General features: G+C 40.2%; 2 protein-coding genes across 2 annotated transcripts; both read right to left on the reverse strand.

Annotated features, from left to right (window-relative positions):
* Window positions 1–1,071: 1,071 nt before the first annotated feature.
* LOC106090389 (cytochrome P450 6a22-like) lies at window positions 1,072–20,316 on the reverse strand. The gene is made up of 5 exons (XM_059369722.1): window positions 19,290–20,316; window positions 18,805–19,231; window positions 15,561–15,912; window positions 1,700–2,840; window positions 1,072–1,613 (listed from the first exon to the last, which is right to left on the reverse strand). Exons 1-5 carry the CDS (start codon window positions 19,513–19,515, stop codon window positions 1,189–1,191), a joined length of 2,571 nt encoding a protein of 856 aa, XP_059225705.1. The 5' UTR covers window positions 19,516–20,316; the 3' UTR covers window positions 1,072–1,188.
* On the reverse strand, window positions 19,519–20,361 carry LOC106090388 (cytochrome P450 6a22-like). The gene has a single exon (XM_013256556.2). It carries the CDS (start codon window positions 20,359–20,361, stop codon window positions 19,519–19,521), a length of 843 nt encoding a protein of 280 aa, XP_013112010.2.
* Between the last annotated feature and the right edge of the window lie 2,767 nt (window positions 20,362–23,128).

Consider the following 23,128-nt stretch of genomic DNA (forward strand, 5'->3'; position numbering starts at 1 on the left):
ATAGCCCGATACAGCTCCCATATAAATCGATCTCTCTATTTTACTTCTTGATCCCCCAAAGGGCGCAATTCTTATTCGAATTGGCTGACATTGTATACAGGTCTCCAACATATAATTTAGTTGTGGTCTAAACTGGACCATTTATATCGCTCTTATAGCAGAGTAAATGTTTTCTTATATCCTTTTTATGCCTAAAAAGAGATGCCGGGAAAGTAACTCTACGGTGGAGGGTATATAAGATTCGGCGCGGCCGAACTTAGCACGCTTTTACATGTTTATTTTGCAAACGCCGTGGTATTTTTGTTATAAGATTTAATTTTGTTAAAATAAAATGATTCCGAACATCGATTTGGCATGTTAGTTAATGGCATACCATCCCCTGGTCGCCTCGGTAGCTGAGTTGGTAGCGTGCTCGGATTACCCGTGGGGGGTTGTGGGTTCGATTCCCATCAGGGCCTGGTCTGTCGCTATTGTGGACTAAAATCGTCTAAGTGAGTCTGTTTGGAACTAGACTGCCTCTCTTACCTAACCTAACCTAATGGCATGCCACCTAACCCATATCATTGCTCTCACTCTATATTTGGTTTGCTCAATCTCTGCGATAGCATGAGAGCATCATGGTTAGGTTAGGTAATAGTGGCAGTCCTTTACAGACTCACTCAGACAACTTTAAGTCCATTGTGATACCAAAGTAGCGATAGACCAAGGCTTCTGGAGGGAATCGAACCAACGACCTTCACTGGTAATCCAAGCACGCTACCAACTCGGATACCGGGGCGCCATATACATATATACTATTGGGTTGCCCAAAAAGTAATTGCGGATTTTTTAAAAGAAAGTAAATTCATTTTTAATAAAACTTAGAATGAACTTTAATCAAATATACTTTTTTTACACTTTTTTTCTAAAGCAAGCTAAAAGTAACAGCTGATAACTGACAGAAGAAAGAATGCAATTACAGAGTTACAAGCTGCGAAAAAATTTGTCAACCCGACTATATGAAAAATCCGCAATTACTTTTTGGGCAACCCAATATTTACCGCCGCATTTGTCAAGTAATGGAGGGCAAAATTTCGACTTTGCATACAAATCCAGACTTTATTTATTACACATGCAGTTTATGTTACAAGCATTTAAGTCCAGAATTTCAATTCTATTCTCACTAATTCTTCTGTGACCTTTTCCACTTCACAAATTTTCTACCCTTAAATAAATTCCATTTTCCACACTGGCTAAATAACGAACATTCTTTTTAAATTCCACTTGTCGAGGTGTTTTGGGTGACACTGAAAATCGGAACTTGGATAGTAATGTAGCCAAACCAAACAATAATTCCATTTTTCCAAAACCCGAAGCAATGCAATTGCGAGGACCATCGCCAAAGGTAAGGAAAGTGTGTGGTGGACGTCCAGCTTCTTCGGCTTCATCAAAACGCTCGGGACAAAATTCTTGGGGATTTGGATAAAAGTCGGGATTATTGTGAATGCTGTAAACGGGAATCATCACAGTGGTATCCTTTGGCAATGTAATAGGGCCAGTGGAAGTATTTAGGATGGCGGTATGGCGGCAATAACGCATCAAGGCGGGCGCAATGGGATATTTGCGTAAAGTTTCTGCAATCAAGCCAAGAGAATTTTTGAATTGAATAGCAAAATATCGTTAACAGCAGAAAATTAAGAAATTTCGACTAACTACTTACCCAGCACAATTTGTTTGATATATTTTAAACTTTTCAAACTTTCATAGGTTATTTTATTGCCATGCTCGGATTTTACTTGCATAACTTCCTGCCGGGCCTTCTCTTGTATTTCTGTATTTCGTGACAACTCAAAAAGGGCTTGACTCAAAGCTGCTGCATTGGACTCATAGCCTCCTACGAAGAATATAAACACCTGACCCACCAACATTTCCAGGCTCATGAGGTGATTTTCATTTTTATTTTCTGCTTCGACATTTCTGCACTCTATTAGCAAATCCATAAAATCATTGCGTTTGATATTCTCTCTCTCACGATAGGCCAAAGTCTCTTGGACTATATGGGTAAAGAAACGAATGGAGTCTTGGGAGTGATATTTGAAATTAATGAAATGCATTAGCCAGCTATACTTTTCGGCAAATTGATCCACAAATGTGCGAAAATGTTGCAGCAAAGCCTTTTCACCTTGCAATTTAAACTCTGCCTGGGGATTTTTCAAGCTGTTGCATTCAATGCCAAAGGCCACTGTGCCTATGACGTCCATGGAGAAACGCTTGCATATGTCATGCATGTCCACTATGTCCTCTCCGCGAAATATTTGCTGCTGCAGCACCTGCACAAAGTGATCGCCCACCTCGGCCATGGTGGGGAAGATGTATTTCATTTTGGCTGGCGAGAAGGCAGGTGTCAATTTCAACCGCATGGCCTTCCAAATGTCATAGTGAAATCTAGATAGATTCACCAACAAGGGATCCCTATGATTCATATAGAAACCGCGATCGGGAAAATTTTCAAATTGTGAAGTCAAAACTTCCTTTATGGCATTGTGATCCCGAAGTATTACAGTTGTATTTAGCAAGGATTCGACCACTTTGCAGGGAATGTCCTCAGCGCGAAGTTCCTGGTATATCTTATCCACCACCAGAAACAAATGATCATTTTTGACTTTTTGTATAAATTCCAAAAGGCCTACGGTTTCCACATTTTGTCTGTTCCAAAACTTTTGCCTTTGGCTATACCTCAAATATATCCCAGCCAAAGTGCTTACCAATAGCAGAACAAAAGTTAAAATCCATACCATTATGGAAGGAATTAATGAAAATTGAACTCGCAGACTGATGTCGACGTATTGAATTAAAGACCACTACTAAAGATTCATTTGGAATTGATAAGACCATTTTAATTTTTACCCGCTTACAAAGTGTGCAAAATTAATAGCTTAAATAGCAAATATTAATCAGTATACAAGGTCGCAAAGTGTTTCAACAAGTTTGAATTATTGGCAATTGTTAGGTAAGGTTAGGTTTGAGCGGCAGTCTGCCATTAGATTCGCTTAGACGTTTATTTCCATTGTGATGCCACAGGATCAAGAGGAGGAATATGCCTTCTTTTTCCTACCGTTCAACCATCCAGATCGTCGTAAAAAGCCCAACAACATGCGAATGTTCACAACCGCTAAATCAAGTAAGTTCTCAAAGAAATGAGAACCTAAAGTGGAACTCCTTCTGACTGCCAGTGCGGAACCCACCCAGTAGCCGTTCTATAGTCTCCTCTTCCTCAAAGTCCTCATAGCTTTTGCAGAAGTCGTTACTGGTAACCTTCAGTCTGTCAACATGTTTTCCGATTTCATAGAGACCTGTCATGACGGACACAATGACTGAGAGGCCCATTCAAGCCTGCGACAGCAAAGCGATAGACCTTTTCAAATCTAGATTGGACTACATATTTTAGAAGATTCACAACTCCACACATTGTTACCATTTTCGTTGCCCTTCGGACCTGATCCCTAGGACTTAGGTAACATGTCGCTAGAAGCATACCCACAGATTCCAGTGCCCATGGAATCTGCAAGGTAGTTGCTAGTCTCGCAAGCTCGAGAACTGTTCAGCTTATTCGTTGAGAGATCTGCGACAGTCGAGAGCGAATTTTGAATTCAGAAATATGTTCCTTTCAGATTTAATAGGTGAATGGCTGTCTGAGAATATATGTATGCCAATCGTCGTTATGGCATTATATCTTACCCATTCCACTACCTCTTTAATTGCAAGGATCTCCTCGTGATAAACACTGCAGTGGTCGGGTAACCTTTTCAATATGACAAGTCCTACCTAGTTCTTCAGAGTAAACACCAAAGCCCGCATATGCGTTTAATTTGGAACCATCCGTATAGAAGGCTACGTAATTTCTAATATCAAGGATATTGTAGTTTCAATGGGTGCTATCAGGAATATTGGTACAGCACCTTTTATCAATGGTATGTAATCAGATAATGTGTAATCCCCACTACCTGGGATATCGGGTATTGTATCAACGATAACACAGTGTCTGTATGCGCCGCATGACCAAAGCAAAATCTCCCTTAACCTCACAGCAATGGTCGGAGTATTTTGTCTAGTTACAGTGTCCAGAGGCTTTAGGTTTGGCATCGGATCGTGTCGTCCTCAGTGCGGCTGTAATGCATAAACAAAACATCCTTTGCATTCGATTTAGTATTGAACAGTAGGTGGACTTTTGAAGCGCTGTCCACCAGACCACAGCACCATATAGCATTATAGGTCTGACAACTGCAGGCTATACCCTGTGCTTGAAACGCTCTTGTAGATGTATAGGACAAGAGTTGGCTTTCTGGCCCTTTCCAAAATGTTGGATTTCAAGTTCAATTTCTAATCCAGAGCTTCCTGAAGTATATCTCCAACAGTGCAGGGAAACTTTCTCCTAACTGCAATTGCCACGTCTTCAGAATAAGTGACCACTTTTACACCCTTTTCTTCCAGGGACAATAATATATTATTAATGATCATTTTCCAAAGTAGAGGAGACAGTCCACCTCCTTGAGGTGTTCTTCTGCTTATGCATATTTTTAGATCTACAAATCCCAAGCCTGCTGTAATGCATCTTTTTGAAAGTAAAGTATTAATAATGCTTTCCCTAAGATCTGTTTCTACCAACTTCTCTAGAATCTTTGGAATAAAGGATGACCGACTAATAGGACGAAAATCTTTCGCCTTCGTGTGGTAAGGTTTTCCTTCGTTTGAAAATGACCCTAGTGTCCCTCCATCCGACAGGTATATAAGACATGGTAGTAAGAGCAGAGTATAGCTCCCTAAGCCTAGGAGCCAGTCTATTGGACACAGCTTGTAATACAACCTCTGCTACATCTTCAGTGCCTAGCGATTTAGAGGAGTCAAAACTGATTGTCGCCTAAAGGCGATACTACACCACCACTGTGGTACAGGGTATTATAACTTAGTGCATTTGTTTGTAAGCACAGAAGGAAGAGAGATCGAACCAATGGTAAGTATAGCGATTGACTCAGAATAACTTTGTGATTGGATTTAGCTACGTCAGTCTGTCTGTCTGTCTGTCCATGTTAACTGATATACAAAGTACAGATAGCAATCTTCGTCCGGTCGTCTTAAAATTTGGTACAAGCATATTTTTTGACCTAGAGACGAATCTTATTGAAATTGGAAAGAGTCGGCTCAGAATTGGATATAGCTCCCATATATATGTTTGACCGATTTGGACTAATATTGCAATAAATTGCTCATTTGTGAACCGATTCTCTCGAAATTTGGCAAGAAGGGTTTTCTTATTACCCTTGATATACTAGTGAATTTCATAGAAATCGGTTTAAATATAGATAAAGCTGTCATATATATATATACTAGCCGAACGAAGCCCGCTCCGCTGCGCCTTCTTTAACTCTCTAATATCTTTTTAGGATGGGGACTCTTCGCCCTGAATGCGGATATCGATTTTGTGCCATTGTAGCCAATGACGCTGAACGCATTCGAATCCTGGCGAGAAAATCGGACAAAGTGGTGTTTATGCCCTTTTAATGTCGGCGAAATTTTGCGAGGTACAATGTCATACATGGACATTTAAAAAATTTTTCCCAAAGAGCCGAGTCCGACGACGTTCGGACCCTGGACCTGGGTACTTGGTCCCAGCCAAGTTCAGGTTCAGCCAAGTATCATATAGTCATAATGGATCTAATGGCGTTTTTGAGAGGTTGCGTGACCCCCTATACTTCGATCTGATCTTGAATACCAGATTCGAGATCTACTCCCGAATACCTTTCATTGGAGCCCCATATTGAAAGGAACGTCCACTATGTCAATTTAGGGGAGTTTTGGCGTTGGGGCGGGTACCGATGGGTACTTGACTCAAATTTTAATACCATATTCGTATTCTGCTCTCCAATACCTTTCATTTGATACCTATATTGTCCCGATCGGTCCACTTTCGATTTTGGGTTGTGTTTTTGGCATAAGGGGAAGGGTCCGTCCCCCTTCTATGCCGAAAAATTATATAGCCTATGTTTCCTTCCAGACCAACACAATATGCGAAAATTTCAAGAAAATCGGTTATGTCGTTTTACAATCTATACGGAAAAACAAACCGAGGCCCATATATTCTCATTTTGCCCGTTTTTGTGAGTGTGGGGTGTCCCCCTATACTTCGACATGAATTTGTATGCCCGATTCGTTATCTACTCCCGCATACTTTTCATTTGATACCCATATTGGCTTTATCGGTCCACTTTTGATTTTGGGTGGTGCTTTTGGGGTAACGGTGGAGGGTCCGCTACGCCTCCGTTATCAATGAATTATGAATCCTATTCCTACTTATTGACCATATTTGTAATCTACTCCCGAATGCCTTTGATTTGAGTCCTACCATATAGACCGATCTCTCGATTTAAAGTTTTGGGCCATACAGGACGCATTTATTGTCCGACGTCACCAAAATTTGGGACAGTGAGTTGTATTAGGCCCCTCGACATACTTCTGCCATATAGACCGATTCCTCGATTTAAGGGTTTGGGCCCATAGACAGCGCATTTATTGTCCGTTGTCGCCGAAATTTTGGACTGTGATTTAGATAAAGCCCTTCGATATATTTCTGTAATTTGGACTAGATCGATCAAGGTTTGCATATAGCTGCCATATAGACCGATCTCTCGATTTTAGGTTTTGGGCCCATAGAAGGCGCATTTATTGTCCGAAGTCGCAAAAATTTTGGACAGTGAGATGTGTTAGGCCCTTCGACAATCTTTTACAATTTGTCTCAGATCGGTCCAGATTTGGATATAGCTGCCATATAGACCGGTCATTTCGCCCCGACCGAACTTAACGCCTTTTTATTTCTTTTAATCATATTTGCTCGAAATGTGATGCGATTTGCTTAATAAACCATCTGAAAATATCCGGCAAGGTTCATCCAATTTGGGTCTGAATAAGATATTGCTCCCACTATGTACTTATAGGGTATTATACAGTCAGCACCGCCCGACTTTTGCCTTTCCTTGCTGTTTTTATACCCTCCACCATAGGATGGGGGGTATACTAATTTCGTCATTCTGTTTCTAACTACTCGAAATATTCGTCTGAGACCCCATAAAGTATATATATTCTTGATCGTCGCGAAATTTTATGTCGATCTAGCCATGTCCGTCCGTCTGTCCGTCCGTCGGTCCGTCCGTCCGTCTGTCTGTCGAAAGCACGCTAACTTCCGAAGGAGTAGAGCTAGCCGCTTGCAATTTTGCACAAATACTTCTTATTAGTGTAGGTCAGTTGGTATTGTAAATGGGCCATATCGGTCCATGTTTTGATATAGCTGCCATATAAACTGATCTTGGGTCTTGACTTCTTAAGCCTCTAGAGTGCGCAATTCTTATCCGATTTGAATGAAATTTTGCACGACGTATTTTGTTATGATATCCAACAATTGTGCCAAGTATGGTTTAAATCGGTCCATAACCTGATATAGCTGCCATATAAACCGATCTTGGGTCTTGACTTCTTGAGCCTCTAGAGAGCGCAATTCTTATCCGATTGGAATGAAATTTTGCACGACGTATTTTGTTATAATATCCAACAATTGTGCAAAGTATGGTTCTAATCGGTCCATAACCTGATATAGCTGCCATATAAACCGATCTTGGGTCTTGACTTCTTGAACCTCTAGAAGGCGCAAATCTTATTCAAATGGGATGAAATTTTGCACGACGTATTTTGTTATGATATCCAACAATTTTGCCAAGTATGGTTTAAATCGGTTCATAAACTGGTATAGCTGTCATATAAACCGATCTTGGGTCTTGACTTCTTGAGCCTCTGGAGGGCGCAATTATCGTCCGATTTAACTAAAATTTTGCACGTAGTGTTTTGGTATTACTTTCAACAACTATGCTAAGTATGATTCAAATCGGTTCATAATCTGGTATAGTTGTCATGTAAACCGATCTTGGATCTTGACTTCTTGAGCCAAGTGATGGCGCAATTCTCATCCGATTTGGCTTAAATTTTGCATGAGGTCTTTTGTTATGACTTCCAATAACTGTGCTAAGTATGGCCTAAATCGATATAGAACCTGATATAGCTGCCATATAAACCGATCTGGGATCTTGACTTCTCGAACCTCTAGAGGGCGCAATTCTCATCCGATTTGGCTGAAATTTTGTACTAGGCCTTCTCTCATGACCTTCAATATACGTGTCTAGTATGGTCTGAATCGATCAATAGCTTGATACAGCTCCCATATAAACCTATCTCCCGATTTTGCTTCCTGAGCCCTTACAAGGCGCAATTTTTATCCGAATGAACTGAAATATTACACAATGACTTCTACAATGTCAATCAGCATTCAATTATGGTCCAAATCGGACTATAACTTGATATAGCTCCAACAGGATAACAGTTCTTATTCTATTATTATTATTTGTGTAAAAAGAGATACCGCGCATAGAACTCGACAAATGCGATCAATGGTGGAGGGTATATAAGATTCGGCCCGGCCGAATTTAGCACGCTCTTACTTGTTTTTATCTAATACTTATTTTTATTGAAATAGATCTCAATGAATTCATGTTTATACCCACCTGCATGTGATGGGGGTATACTATCCTAGTCATTCCGTTTGTAACACGTGGAAAATTGTTGATCGTTTGGACATTTTGAGTCGATTTAGCCATGTCCGTCTGTCCGTTCATTTGTCCGTTCGTCCGTCTGTCGAAATCACGATAGTGGTCGAACGCATAAAGCTAGACCCGTGGAAGACTGCACAGATACATTTCATTTATATATGTCGTTGGAGATTGCAAATGGGCCATATCGGTTCAGATTTGGATAATGGTCCCATTTAAACCGATCTCCCGATTTGATATATTTAGCCCATAGAGGCCGCTATTGTTATCCTATTGGGTTGAAAGTGTAATATATTGATGTAGTGTCCAGTTGCAACTATTGTATGTAGTGTTTACAACTTGCAACAACTGGCCAAGTACGTTTAAAATCCGTCTATAACCTGACACAGCTCCTTTATACCCGAACTTTTGATTTGACATCTTAAGCCCCTGCAGTTCAATATTTTTATCCGATTTGGCTAAAATTTAGCACATAGTGTTTTTTGTACGACTTCCAACAACTGTGCCACGGTTGAAATCGGTCTATAACCTGTCCGATGTCGCCGAAATTCGGGACAGTGAGTTGTGTTAGGCTCTTCGACATTTTTCTGAAACTTGGCCCAAATTGGTCCAGATTTTGATATAGCTTTGATATAAGCCGATCTCTCGATTTCAAGTCTGGATCTCCTGGAAGCCACAATTTTTATCCGACGTGACTAAAATCGTGCATTTGGTGTTCTGTTACGACTTCCAACAACTGTGCCATGTACGATCCAAATCTGTCTTTTAAACTGCTGTAGCTCCCATATAAACCGATCTCTCGATTATCCTTGTTCGGTTTCTAGAAGCTCTTTTTATACCCTCCACCATAAGATGGGGGGTATACTAATTTCGTCATTCTGATTGTAACTACTCGAAATATTCGTCTGAGACCCCATAAAGTATATATATTCTTGATCGTCGTGAAATTTTATGTCGATCTAGCCATGTCCGTCCGTCTGTCCGTCCGTCCGTCCGTCTGTCTGTCGAAAGCACGCTAACTTCCGAAGGAGTAAAGCTAGCCGCTTGAAATTTTGCACAAATACTTCTTATTAGTGTAGGTCGGTTGGTATTGTAAATGGGCCATATCGGTCCATGTTTTGATATAGCTGCCATATAAACCGATCTTGGGTCTTGACTTCTTGAGCCTCTAGAGTGCGCAATTCTTATCCGATTTGAATAAATTTTGCACGACGTATTTTGTTATGATATCCAACAACTGTGCCAAGTATGGTTCAAATCGGTCCATAACCTGATATAGCTGCCATATAAACCGATCTGGGGTCTTGACTTCTTGAGTCTCTAGAGTGCGCAATTCTTATCCGATTGGAATGAAATTTTGCACGACGTGTTTTGTTATGATATCCAACAACTGTGCCAAGTATGGTTCAAATAGATTCATAACCTGATACAGCTGCCATATAAACCGATCTTGGGTCTTGACTTCTTGAGCCTCTAGAGTGCGCAATTCTTATCCGATTGGAATGAAATTTTGCACGACGTGTTTCGTTATTAAATCCAACAACTGCGCTAAGTATGGTTCAAATCGGTCCATAACCTGATATAGCTGCCATATAAACAGATCTTGGGTCTTGACTTCTTGAGCCTCTAGAGGGCGCAATTCCTATCCGATTTGAATGAATTTTGACACGTAGTATTTTGTTATGATATCCAACAACTGTGCCAAATATGGTTCAAATCGGTCTATAACCTGATATAGCTGCCATATAAACAGATCTTGGGTCTTGACTTCTTGAGCCTCTAGAGGGCGCAATTCCTATCCGATTGGAATGAAATTTTGCACGACGTGTTTTGTTACGATATCCAACAACTGTGCCAAGTATGGTTCAAATCGGTTCATAACCTTATATAGCTGTCATATAAACAGATCTTGGGTCTTGACTTCTTGGGCCTCTAGAGGGCGCAATTCCTATCCGATTTGAATGAAATTTTGCACGACGTGTTTTGTTACGATATCCAACAACTGTGCCAAGTATGGTTCAAATCGGTCCATAACCTTATATAGCTGTCATATAAACAGATGTGGGGACTTGACTTCTTGAGCCTCTAGAGGGCGCAATTCCTATCCGATTTGAATGAATTTTGACACGTAGTATTTTGTTATGATATCCAACAACTGTGCCAAATATGGTTCAAATCGGTCCATAACCTGATATAGCTGCCATATAAACAGATCTTGGGTCTTGACTTCTTGAGCCTCTAGAGGGCGCAATTCCTATCCGATTTGAATGAATTTTAACACGTAGTATTTTGTTATGATATCCAACAACTGTGCCAAATATGGTTCAAATCGGTCCATAACCTGATATAGCTGCCATATAAACAGATCTTGGGTCTTGACTTCTTGAGCCTCTAGAGGGCGCAATTCCTATCCGATTGGAATGAAATTTTGCACGACGTCTTTTGTTACGATATCCAACAACTGTGCCAAGTATGGTTCAAATCGGTTCATAACCTGATATAGCTGTCATATAAACAGATGTGGGGACTTGACTTCTTGAGCTTCTAGAGGGCGCAATTCCTATCCGATTTGGCTGAAATTTCGCAAGACATTTTTTATTGTTACTTTCAACAACTATGTCAAATAAAATACAAGTCGGTTCATAACCTGATATAGCTGCCATGTAAATCGATCTGGGATCTTGACTTCTTGAGCCTCTAGAGGTCGCAATTATTATCCGATTTGCCTGAAATGTTGTACGACGGATTCTTTCATGACTGTCAACATACGTGTTTATTATGGTCTGAATCGGTCCATAGCCCGATACAGCTCCCATATAAATCGATCTCTCTATTTTACTTCTTGAGCCCACAAAGAGCGCAATTCTTATTCGAATTGGCTGACATTTTACACAGGTCTCCAACATATAATTTAATTGTGGTCCAAACCGGACCATATCTTGATATCGCTCTAATAGCATAGCAAATCTTTTCTAATATCCTGTTTTGCCTAAGAAGAGATGCCGGGAAAAGAACTCGACAAATGCGATCCATGGTGGAGGGTATATAAGATTCGGCCCGGCCGAACTTAGCAAGCTTTTACTTGTTTTGCCTGATTTGGTAGAAATTTGGCGCATAGAGTAAAATAATGCCTTTCAACTAATTTTATTTTGTATCAATCCCATGCAAAATCCATGGTGGTGGGTTTCAAAGATACGGCCCGGTTTCCAGTGTTTCCTCACTAGACATTGATATGGATATTTGGGGTTTACATATGGGTCAGCTCCGCCTGACTTCATTATACCCTCCACCATAGGATGGGGGTATACTTATTTCGCCATTCCGTTTGCAAATCGTCGAAATATTCATCTAAGACCCAACAATATATATATATTCTTGATCGTCTTGACGATTTAAGTCGATTTAGCTATGTCCGTCCGTCTGTCCGTCCGTCTGTCGAAAGCACGCTAACTTTCGAAGGAGTAAAGCTAGGCGCTTGAAATTCTGCACAAATACTCCTTATTATTACAGTTACGTTGGTATTGTAAAGAGGCCAAATCGGTCCATGTTTTAGTATAGCAGCCATAAAAACTGATCTCGGGTCTTGACTTCTTGAGCCTTTACAGTGCACAATTCTCATCCGATGTGGATGAAGTTTTGCCCGAGGTGTTTTGTTATGACTTCCGACAACTGTCCCAACTTTGGTTCAATTTCGGATCATAATCTGATATAGCTGCCATATAAGCCGATCTGGGATATGACTTCTTGAACCACTAGAGTCCGCAAGTACTATCCGATTTAGATGAAATTTTGCAATGTTTTGTTTTGTCTTCCAACAACTATGCCAAGTACGGTCTAAATCGGTTAATAACCTGATATAACTCCCATATAAACCGATCTCCCACTTCTTATCCGATTTTGCTGAAATTTTGCTCAGTGTCTTCCACTTTGGTCTTCAACATCCAAACCAAGTATGGCCTTAATATATAGCATTAATAGCATGGTAATTTTTTCCGTTACCATTCGATTGTTAACAAAAGAGATATCGGGCAAAGAACTCGACAAATGCGATCCATAGTGGTGGGTATATAAGATTCGCCCCGGCCGAACTTAGCACGCTTTACTTGTTCCTCCTTTATTTTGTTTTATATAAAATACCGTTTTGTAATAGTGTTTTGACGTTTTTTTTTGCAGCCTAAGCAATATATCAAGCGATATAACGTCAGTGACGCGCTTTTAATATAATAGACCTTCAGTGTAATGATTAAAAATTATATTGACAGAGAAAATCAAAAATAATCTTTGTTACGTATTGTTAAATTATAAAAAAATATTTCGTAAAGAACAATATTTACAAAGATTTAGCAGCATTGAACTATTTATAAATACTTAGTTGCGTGTTACAGGCGATTTGGCTGAAAGTGTATTCAGTGCCCCGATCTTCTGTACTGCAAATGCAATTTTTCCCATGAAGATTCCATTAAGAAATTGAGGCGAACTTCTCACACATCAATGACTGCTGTCCGATCCAAATTAAACTTCAATGATAAGGGGGCTACTTTTTGGGCCGAACGGCGTGCAGCAGTGCGACTCCTCTTTTGGAAGATGTTTCTTTTGATGTTCTCAACAGGATTCGAAACAAGGCTTTCAGCGTCATAGGCGGATATGCTTAGCTCTGGGCTACGATGGCCTCCAATCTTCTGTACTTCTTCAATTGTTTCTGGATTACGAGCTCACTCGGTGCGACAAGTGGTATCATATGTAGGGCATGCTTGAAAGATGATCAGACGTTGGAGAATTTCCTATGTCATTGTTCGACCTTCGTATCTAACAGATATCGGCACTTAGGTGGGGCCACACTACCAGACATGGTCCAACTTAGGGACATGGCATGGAGAACAATTAAGGATTTTGTAAGTAGCACGGAATTCCTAACTTGGATTTTCATTTTCGAGGTTACTTTTTATACCCTCCACCATAAGATGGTGGGTATACTAATTTCGTCATTCTGTTTGTAACTACTCGAAATATTCGTCTGAGACCCCATAAAGTATATATATTCTTGATCGTCGTGACATTTTATGTCAATCTAGCCATGTCCGTCCGTCCGTCCGTCCGTCCGTCCGTCCGTCCGTCTGTCTGTCGAAAGCACGCTAACTTCCGAAGGAGTAAAGCTAGCCGCTTGAAATTTTGCACAAATACTTCTTATTAGTGTAGGTCGGTTGGTATTGTAAATGGGCCATATCGGTCCATATTTTGATATAGCTGCCATATAAACCGATCTAGGGTCTTGACTTCTTGAGCCTCTAGAGTGCGCAATTCTTATCCGATTGGAATGAAATTTTGCACGACTTGTTTTCTTATGATATCCAATAATTGTTCCAAGTATGGTTGAAATCGGTCCATAACCTGATATGCCTGCCATGTAAACCGATCAGAATGAAATTTTGCACGACGTGTTTTGTTACGATATCCAACAACTGTGCCAAGTATGGTTCAAATCGGTTCATAACCTGATATAGCTGCCATATAAACCGATCTTGGGTCTTGAATTCTTGAGCCTCTAGAGTGCGCAATTCTTATCCGATTGAAATGAAATTTTGCACGACGTGTTTTCTTATTATATCCAACAACTGTGCCAAGTATGGTTCAAATCGGTCCATAACCTGATATAGCTGCCATATAAACCGATCTTGGGTCTTGAATTCTTGAGCCTCTAGAGTGCGCAATTCTTATCCGATTGAAATGAAATTTTGCACGACGTGTTTTCTTATTATATCCAACAACAGTGCCAAGTATGGTTCAAATCGGTCCATAACCTGATATAGCTACCATATAAACCGATCTTGGGTCTTGACTTCCTGACCCTCTAGAGGGCACAATTCTTATCCGATTTGAATTAGTTTTTGCACGAATTATTTCGTTATGATATCCAACAACTGTGCCAAGTATGGTTCAAATCGGTTCATAACCTGATATAGCTGTCATATAAACAGATCTGGGGATTTGATTTCTTGAGCTTCTAGAGGGTGCAATTCCTATCCGATTTGGCTGAATTTTTGCATGACGTATTTTATTTTTACTTTCAACAACTGTGTCAAAAAAGGTTCAAATCGGTTTATAACCTGATATAGCTGCCATATAAACCGATCTGGGATCTTGACTTCTTGGCCCCTAGAGGTCGCAATTATTATCCGATATGCCTGAAATTTTGTACGATGGATCCTCTCATGACCATCGACAAACGTTGTTTATTATGGTCTGAATCGGTCTATAGCCCGATACAGATCCCATATAAATCGTTCTCTCTATTTTACTTTGTGAGCCTCAATGGGCGCAATTCTTATACAAATTGGCTGAAATTTTACACAGGTCTCCAACATATAATTTAATTGTGGTCCGAACCGGACCATATCTTGATATCGTTTTAATAGCAGAGCAACTCTTTTCTTATATCCTTTTTTGCCTAAGAAGAGATGCCGGGAAAAGAACTCGACAAATGCGATCCATGGTGGAGGGTATATAAGATTCGGCCCGGCCGAACTTAGCACGCTTTTACTTGTTTAGTATTAAGAGCGCACAAAAGCCGCTTACTGGCTTAGGTGTATGTCTATAGTTGAATGGGGCGTATTAATATCCGCATCCTCTTTTCAACCTAACTGGGAAAAAGAAAATCTAAATCCGTGATTCCGTTCTATTCATAAATTTCTTATTGTTTTCCCTACTACGCCTCAAAGGTGGTTCCTGTTTGGTATTGTATCCCCACTTAAGGGTAGATGTCTGTTAGCCGCGAAAGCCGGGCAATGACATAGGAAATGCTCCAACATCTCTTCACCCTTCCCACACTTGCCACACCAATTATGCATAAGTGAGCTTGTAGTCCTCCAGCCTCTGAACTCCTCAAAAGAAGACGTTAATCACCTTTTCACACTCCAAGACTGTTGGTGACCTTACCGTTCTGGTTGTTATTGCCATCAGTTTACTGGCCGTAAAGAAGTTCTCAAACGATGCCCGACTCTTCACCTGCAGGACCGTATTTTGGTCAGGCAGTCTAAAGTAGATCTTAGTTCCTGGGTTCTCAATGTAGACTTCCAGGCCCACCCCGTCCTCTAGCTTAGATCCATCAGTGTAGCATGATCGTCCATATGGTAATACCAAGGTTTCGTCAATACGAGACTGTGCCGCTGGCAGCAGTACCTCGCAACCGACCTCATCTATCGTCTCAGGTGTCCGATCGGAAACCTCTTCTATTCCTTCTAGGAATTCCATTGTTGCGTTGATTATGCCGCGATGGTATGGCCTGCTGCTATGGTCCCAAAGCTAATGCGACTAGATTCCTAGTTCGCATCCAAGTTGCGTAGGATCAGCGTTCCCATCCTTACGCTGATTCATTCGCCTCCCATCTCGACATCCATACTGTATTACACACCCCCTATTCCTTAACTCTGTTCTTGTCTTTCCAGACTCCAATCGAAGCAGCGGTGATACCCGCGCTGCTCGCATTAGCCAAACCTTAGGCCCCGAATAAGTCCAACGTCAGAAGACAAGCGAATACTCAGCAATCCAATTACCTACCGAATTAGTAACCGTGAGATAACGGTTACAAAATACATGGACTCATAGATGGCAAAAGGATGGACGGACATGGCTAAATCGAATCAGAAACTGATTCTAAGTCGATCAGTATACTTATCAATGGGTCTAGCTCTTCTTCTTCAAACTAATGCACAAATCTATAATACCCTGAACCACAGTGGTGTCAATCACTTACAACGAAAATTTGTGCGCATCATTTTAATAGCCACCACCGTAGGACAGGGGGTATATTCATTTAGTCATTCCATTTGCAACACATCGAAATATTAATTCCCGACCCTACAAAGTATATATATATTTCAGATCGTCGGAAAAATCTAAGACGATTTAACGATCTCCGTGTCTATCCGTCATTCTGTTGTAAGCACTCTGGAGCCTTTAAAAATTGAGATATTGAGCTGAATTTTGGCACAGATACATCTTTTTGATGCACGCTAGTTAAGTTCCTGAACGGGCCTAATCGGACCATATTTGGATATAGCTGTTATATAGACCCACTTTCCGATAAAGGTCTAACGTCCATAAAAAACATTATTTTTCATCCGATTTTGCTGAAATTTGAAATAGTGAATAGTTTAAGGCTTCCCGACAACTGGCCCAAAATTGGTTCAGATTGGACTATATTTAGATACAGCTACCATATAGACCGATATCCCGATAAAAGGTCGGAAGCACATAAAAGCTTTATTTATTTCCCGATTTCGCTGAAATTTAAAACTGTGAGTTATTTTAAGCCTCCTGACATCTGATGTAAATATGGTTTAGATCGGAATATATTTGGATATAGCTGCCATATAAACCGATCTCTCGATAAAGGGTCTGAAGGCCATAAAAGCTTTACTTATTACCCGATTTCGCTGAAATTTGCAACAGTGGGATATTTCAAGCCTTTCAACAACTAACGTAAATATGGTTCAGATCGAACAATATTTGGATATAGCTGTCATTTAGACCGATCTCCCGATAAAGGGTCTGAAGCCCATAAAAGCTTTATTTATTACCCGATTTCGCTGAAATTTAAACCATTTTGCTGTTTTAAGCCTCCCGCCATCCAACCTAAACATAGTTCATATCGGACTATATTTAGATATAGCTACCATATAGACCGATCTGCCGATAAAGGGTCTGAAGACCATAAAACTTTATTTATTACCCGATTAAGCTGAAATTTGCAACAATGAGTTATAGTAAGCCTCCTGACATCTGACCTAAATATGGTTCCGATCGGCTTATATTTAGATATAGCTGCCATATAAACCGATCTCTCGATAAAGGGTCTGAAGGCCATAAAAGCTTTACTTATTACCCGATTTCGCTTAAATTTAAAACATTTTGCTGTTTTAAGCCTCCCGACATCCAACCTAAACATAGTTCATATCGGACTATATTTAGATATAGCTACCATATAGACCGATCTCCCGATAAAGGGTCTGAAGCCCATAAAAGCTTTATTTATTACCCGATTTCGCTTAAATTTAAAACATTTTGCTGTTTTAAGCCTCCCGACATCCAACCTAAACATAGTTCATATCGGACTATATTTAGATATAGCTACCATATAGACCGATCTGCCGATAAAGGGTCTGAAGACCATAAAAACTTTATTTATTACCCGATTAAGCTGAAATTTGCAACAATGAGTTATTTTAAGCCTCCTGACATCTGACCTAAATATGGTTCCGATCGGCTTATATTTAGATATAGCTGCCATATAGACCGATCTCCCGATAAAGGGTCTGAAGGCCATAAAAGTTTTATTTACTACCCGATTTCACTGAAATTTGAAAAAGTGTGCATTTTTAGGCCCCCTAATATTCGACCCAAATATGGTACAGATCAGACTATATTTAGATATAGCTGTCATATAGACCGATCTGCCGATAAGGGATCTGAAGGCCATAAAAGCTTTGCTTTTTATCCGATTTCGCTAAAATTTGAAACCGTGAGGCTCTAGACACCCGATCCAAATATGGTTCTGATCGGACTATATTTAGATATAGCTGCCATATAGACCGATCTGCCGATAAGGGGTCTGAAGCCAATAAAAGCCGTATTTATTACCCGATTTCGCTGAAATTTGAAACAGTAAATAGGTTAAGACCTCCCAATATCCGACTTAAATATGGTTCAGATCGGACTATTTTTAGATATAGCTGTCATATAGACCGATCTGCCGATAAGGGGACTGAAGCCATTAAAAGCTTTATTTATTGCCCGATTTCGCTGAAATTCTAAGCAGTGAGTTTTTCTGAGTCTCACGATATCCGACCTTCAGATCGGTTTATAATTGAATATATTTGCCAAAAAGACCAATATTTTGTTCTACAAAATTGATTAGTGCCATTTATTTTAGACCACTCAATGTCCGTGCCAAATTTGGGTGCTTAAGTCATCCAATTTTCAGCGGATGATAAAGAAATAGTGTTTATATATATTCCCGAGGTGGTGGGTTTCCAAAGCCCGGCCGAACTTAATGCCTTTTTACTTGTTTTACGGCATATACTCACCTGCAAAAGCATTTTTATTCAATGTTCAAGCACATCCCAACTCAAATTCTCATATTAAAACACAATAGACTCATTTTTTTCTTTTATAACACTACTTCAGTTTTTCAACTTTCAATTGAATGCCATCTTTAACATACAATAGGAAGGTATTTTCCGGATCAAATGTTAACTCTTTGGGAGTCTTCTCACATACGGAAAATTTAAATTCGGACAACAGTAGAGCCAAACCTAAAAGCATTTGCATTCTACCAAGTAGCTCTCCAATACAAGTTTTTGGACCAGCTCCAAAGGTTAAAAATGTACAAGGATCTTGTCTGGCATTGTTTTCTTCATTAAAACGTTCCGGTACGAATTGTTCGGGATGGGGATAAATGTCAGGATTATGTTGAACTCCATAAATTGGTATGAGCATCATGGTGTCCTTCTTTATGGTAATGCGAGCATTGTTCGTAGTTTTTATTTTGCAAGTACGACGACAAATGCGAGTCATTAGAGGAACAATGGGATATTTCCGTAAAGTTTCTACAAAACAAAGATTTTTATTTCAAGCTCGGTTAACTTTCATTATACAAGTCATTACCCTGTAATACGGATTTCAGATACTGCATGTCCCTTAAAGCCTCATGGGTTATTTCATTATCATGTTTTACCATACATTGTTGTATTTCTTCACGAGCCTTCTCTTGTATGTGTGTATTTTTAGCCATCTCGTAAAGGGCATAGCTCATGGTACACGAACTGGTCTCAAATCCCCCTATGAAAAAAGCAAAAACTTGACCCACCAATATCTCCAAGGTTAAAGGCATTTCCTAATCATGTTCATGCTCTCGCTTCAAGTCGACAAGAAGATCCATTAGATCATTGCGTCGTTCATTGCTCTTTATCCTTAGCTCCATGCTCTCCTTGAACACTCGTGTAAAGAAATCATTGCTCTGCTTGTCGAAGGCCCGTACATTCAAAAATCTCATTAATTTGGAGAATTTAATTGCAAATAAATCCAAATAGGGTTTGCGTATCTGATAAAAAGCCTTATCACCTTCAATGCGAAATTCCGTATGTGGCTCATGCAAACTATTGCATTCCAAACCAAACACCACATTGCCAATGAAGTCAGTTGTGTAGCGGGCACATAAGTCATAGATTTCAATTTGATTTGCAAGCCTTTGGCATTCGTCTTTCAAGACCTCTACAAATTGCTTGGCCACCCTCTGCAGAGTGGGATACATGTATCGTATTTTGGCTGGTGTAAAACTTGGAGACATTTTCTGCCGCAATGGTTTCCAAAGGTCATAGTCTAGGCGGGCTAAATTAACACTCAGCGCATCACGAGGATTCACATAGAAACCTCGATCGGGAAAACTATCAAACTGGGTTATCATTATGTCCCTAATGGCTTCAAGATCTTGAACGACCACCACTGATACCAATAATCCTTCGATTACCTTGAACGCCTTGTTTTCGGCACACATTTGGCGATAGTATTTATTGATAACCAATCCCCATGGCTGCAGCTTCAAGTTCTGAGTCATGTCCCAAATGCTAATAGAGTCCACACCCTGACGTTGCCAATAATGCAATTTTTGAACATATTTCCAATACAGCAAAATGATTACGACTATGGCCAATACAATAAATGAGCCCAAAAAAACCATTTCTAAGGCCTTATCAGCAAAGTGACTATGCTGCGCGTACCGTTTATAAAAAACAACCCGCCTCTGTAGCTGAAGCGGTATAACTAATAGCAAACATTGTCAAAATTTTTCCAAATTTTATTATATCAACAAATAAGCAAATATCTAAGATAATACCTGTTTCTCTCCCATTGAGGGAATGAGAACATTTTTGCTTTTGATATACAGTGGCGAGCAGAACAGTGAAAATATTTCTATTCATGTATCCATATGAATGCTCAATCCTATATATAGCAAGTAAAAACGTGAAAAGTTCGGCCGAGCCGAATCTTACATACCCTCCACCAGGGATCGCATTTTTCGAGTTCTTTTCCCGGCATCTCTTCTTAGGCAAAATAAGAAATAAAATAGTGAGATCGATTTATATGGTAGCTGTATCAGGCTATAGACCGATTCAGACCATAATAAGACATATGTTGATGGTCATGAGAGGATCCGATGTACAAAATTTCAGGCAAATCGAATAACAATTGCGTCCTCTAGAGCCTCAGGAAGTCAAGACACAAAATTGGTTTATATGGCACCTACATCAGATTATGAACCGATTTGAACCATACTTGACACATTAGTTGGATATCATAAGAAAACACGTCGTGCAAAATTTCATTCCAATCGGATAACAATTGCGCCCCCTAGAGGTTCAAGAAGTCAAGACCCCAGATCGGTTTATATGGCAGCTATATCAGATTAGGAACCGATTTGAACCATACTTGACACATTAGTTGGATATGATAACAAAACACGTCGCGCAAAATTTTATTCCAATCGGATAACAATTGCGCCCTCTAGAGGCTCAAGAAGTCAAGATCCACGATCGGTTTATATTGCAGCTACATCAGGTTATTGACCGATTTGAACCTAATTTAGCACAGTTGTTGGAAGTCACAAGTGTGTGTGAAGTGTATACCCATGGGATGGGGGTATACAAATCTAGTCATTCTGTTTGTAACATAAAGTATATATATTCCGGATCGTCTCGACATTCTGAGTCTAACTAGAATGTCCGTCCATCCGTCGAAATCACGATAACTGTCGAACGCGTAAAGCTAGCCGCTTGAAATTTTGCACAGATATTTAATATTGATGTAGGTTGGTGGGAATTGCAAATAGGCCATATCGGTATAGAATTGGATATAGCTCTCATTAGAAAGATCTCCCTATTTGACTTCTAGTGGTCCTGGGAGCCGGAATTTTCATCCGATTTGGCTAAACTTTACACAAACTTTACACCTGATATGGCTTCCATATAAACCGATCACCCGATCAGACTTCTTGAGCACCTAGAAGCCGCAATTTTGTCCGATTTGACTTTAATTCTGTACAAAATGATCACGTATGGCTTCTAACAACTACGCCAAGTACGGTCCAAATCGGTCTACAGCCTGATATAGCTCTTATATAAACCGATCTCCCGATTTGACTTATTGAGCCCCTTGAATCCGCAATGTTTGTCCGAGTTAGCTAAAATTTGGCATGTAGTGTTCTGTTATGTATTTCAAAAACCGTGGCAAGTACTGTTAAAATAAAATACTAATAAAGCTTCCATATAAACCGATCTTCCGACTTGATTCCTTGAGCCCTTACAAGTCGCTATTTTGTCCCGATTTGGCTGGCATTTTACATGCATTGTTCTGTTTTGAGGAGGACACAACTTTTGCCTGGTTTGGTTGAAATTTTGCGTGCGGCATTCTGTTACAGCTTCCAACAACTGTGCCAAGTACGGTTAAAATCGGTCAATGACCTGATATAGCTGTCATATAAACCGATCTCCCGATTTGATTTCTTGAGCCCTTACAAGCTGCAATATTTCTGCGATTTGGCCGGACCACTTAGCACGCTTTTACTTGCTGTACTCAACACCACTACTATAACACGTTTTATTTTTATACATTTGTTTGAAACACTAAAAGGGAACAGAGCTAAGCCCATTGTTTGATATATCTATTGGCTTCTTTCTGATTAAAACGTGTCTGTCTTTCTACCTCTGCTTATATTTCTAGATCGGTTTCCCATCATGTTTGCACAACTGTATAATGTGCATCCTCACAAATGCCGTATCATGCGCGATAAAGGCGCTTCTTTGCGTTGAAGCAGAGTTTGGCATTCATGCGGCATCGCGCGAATCATAGCTGTGTTCATCCACTTTTTGGACGTAATATTGTAGTAAATGGGCAACGCTATAAAACCACGAGTAACAAGTAAAAATGCGTTAGGTTCGGCCGGGCCGAACTTGGGATACCCACCACCTCGGGTATATATGTAAACCACCTTTCGTCAAAATCCGGTGAAATATGTATACCTTATGCCACGTAGCAACTATATCGAAATATGTTCCGATTTGGACCAAATACTAATAAGTACAAGACATTGTTCAATTGTGTAAAACAATATATTGGTCTTTTTATACCCTCCACCATAGGATGGGGGTATACTAATTTCGTCATTCTGTTTGTAACTACTCGAAATATTCGTCTGAGACCCCATAAAGTATATTTATTCTGGATCTTTGTGACATTTTATATCGATCTAGCCATGTCCGTCCGTCCGTCCGTCTGTCAGTCTGTCCGTCCGTCCGTCTGTCAGTCTGTCCGTCCGTCCGTCTGTCCGTCTGTCCGTCCGTCTGTCCATCCGTCCTTCCGTCCGTCCGTCTGTCCGTCCGTCCGTCAGTGTGTCTGTCGAAAGCACGCTAACTTTCGAAGGAGTAAAGCTAGCCGCTTGAAATTTTGCA

The sequence above is a fragment of the Stomoxys calcitrans genome, chromosome 5, assembly GCF_963082655.1.
Source record: "Stomoxys calcitrans chromosome 5, idStoCalc2.1, whole genome shotgun sequence".
NCBI lineage: Eukaryota > Metazoa > Arthropoda > Insecta > Diptera > Muscidae > Stomoxys > Stomoxys calcitrans.

What these genes read in the sequence shown, in the direction of transcription:
- LOC106090389 (XM_059369722.1), bottom strand. Translation starts at nt 19,515, where the DNA reads ATGCCTTTAACCTTGGAGATATTGGTGGGTCAAGTTTTTGCTTTTTTC. An exon ending in TCTGAAATCCGTATTACAGG is followed by an intron (nt 19,232 to 19,289) that starts GTAATGACTTGT and finishes TTTGTTTTGTAG; the next exon opens with AAACTTTACGGAAATATCCC. An exon ending in TGGCAATAACAACCAGAACG is followed by an intron (nt 2,841 to 15,560) that starts GTAAGGTCACCA and finishes AATCTTTAGTAG; the next exon opens with TGGTCTTTAATTCAATACGT.
- LOC106090388 (XM_013256556.2), bottom strand. Translation starts at nt 20,361, where the DNA reads ATGGTTTTTTTGGGCTCATTTATTGTATTGGCCATAGTCGTAATCATT.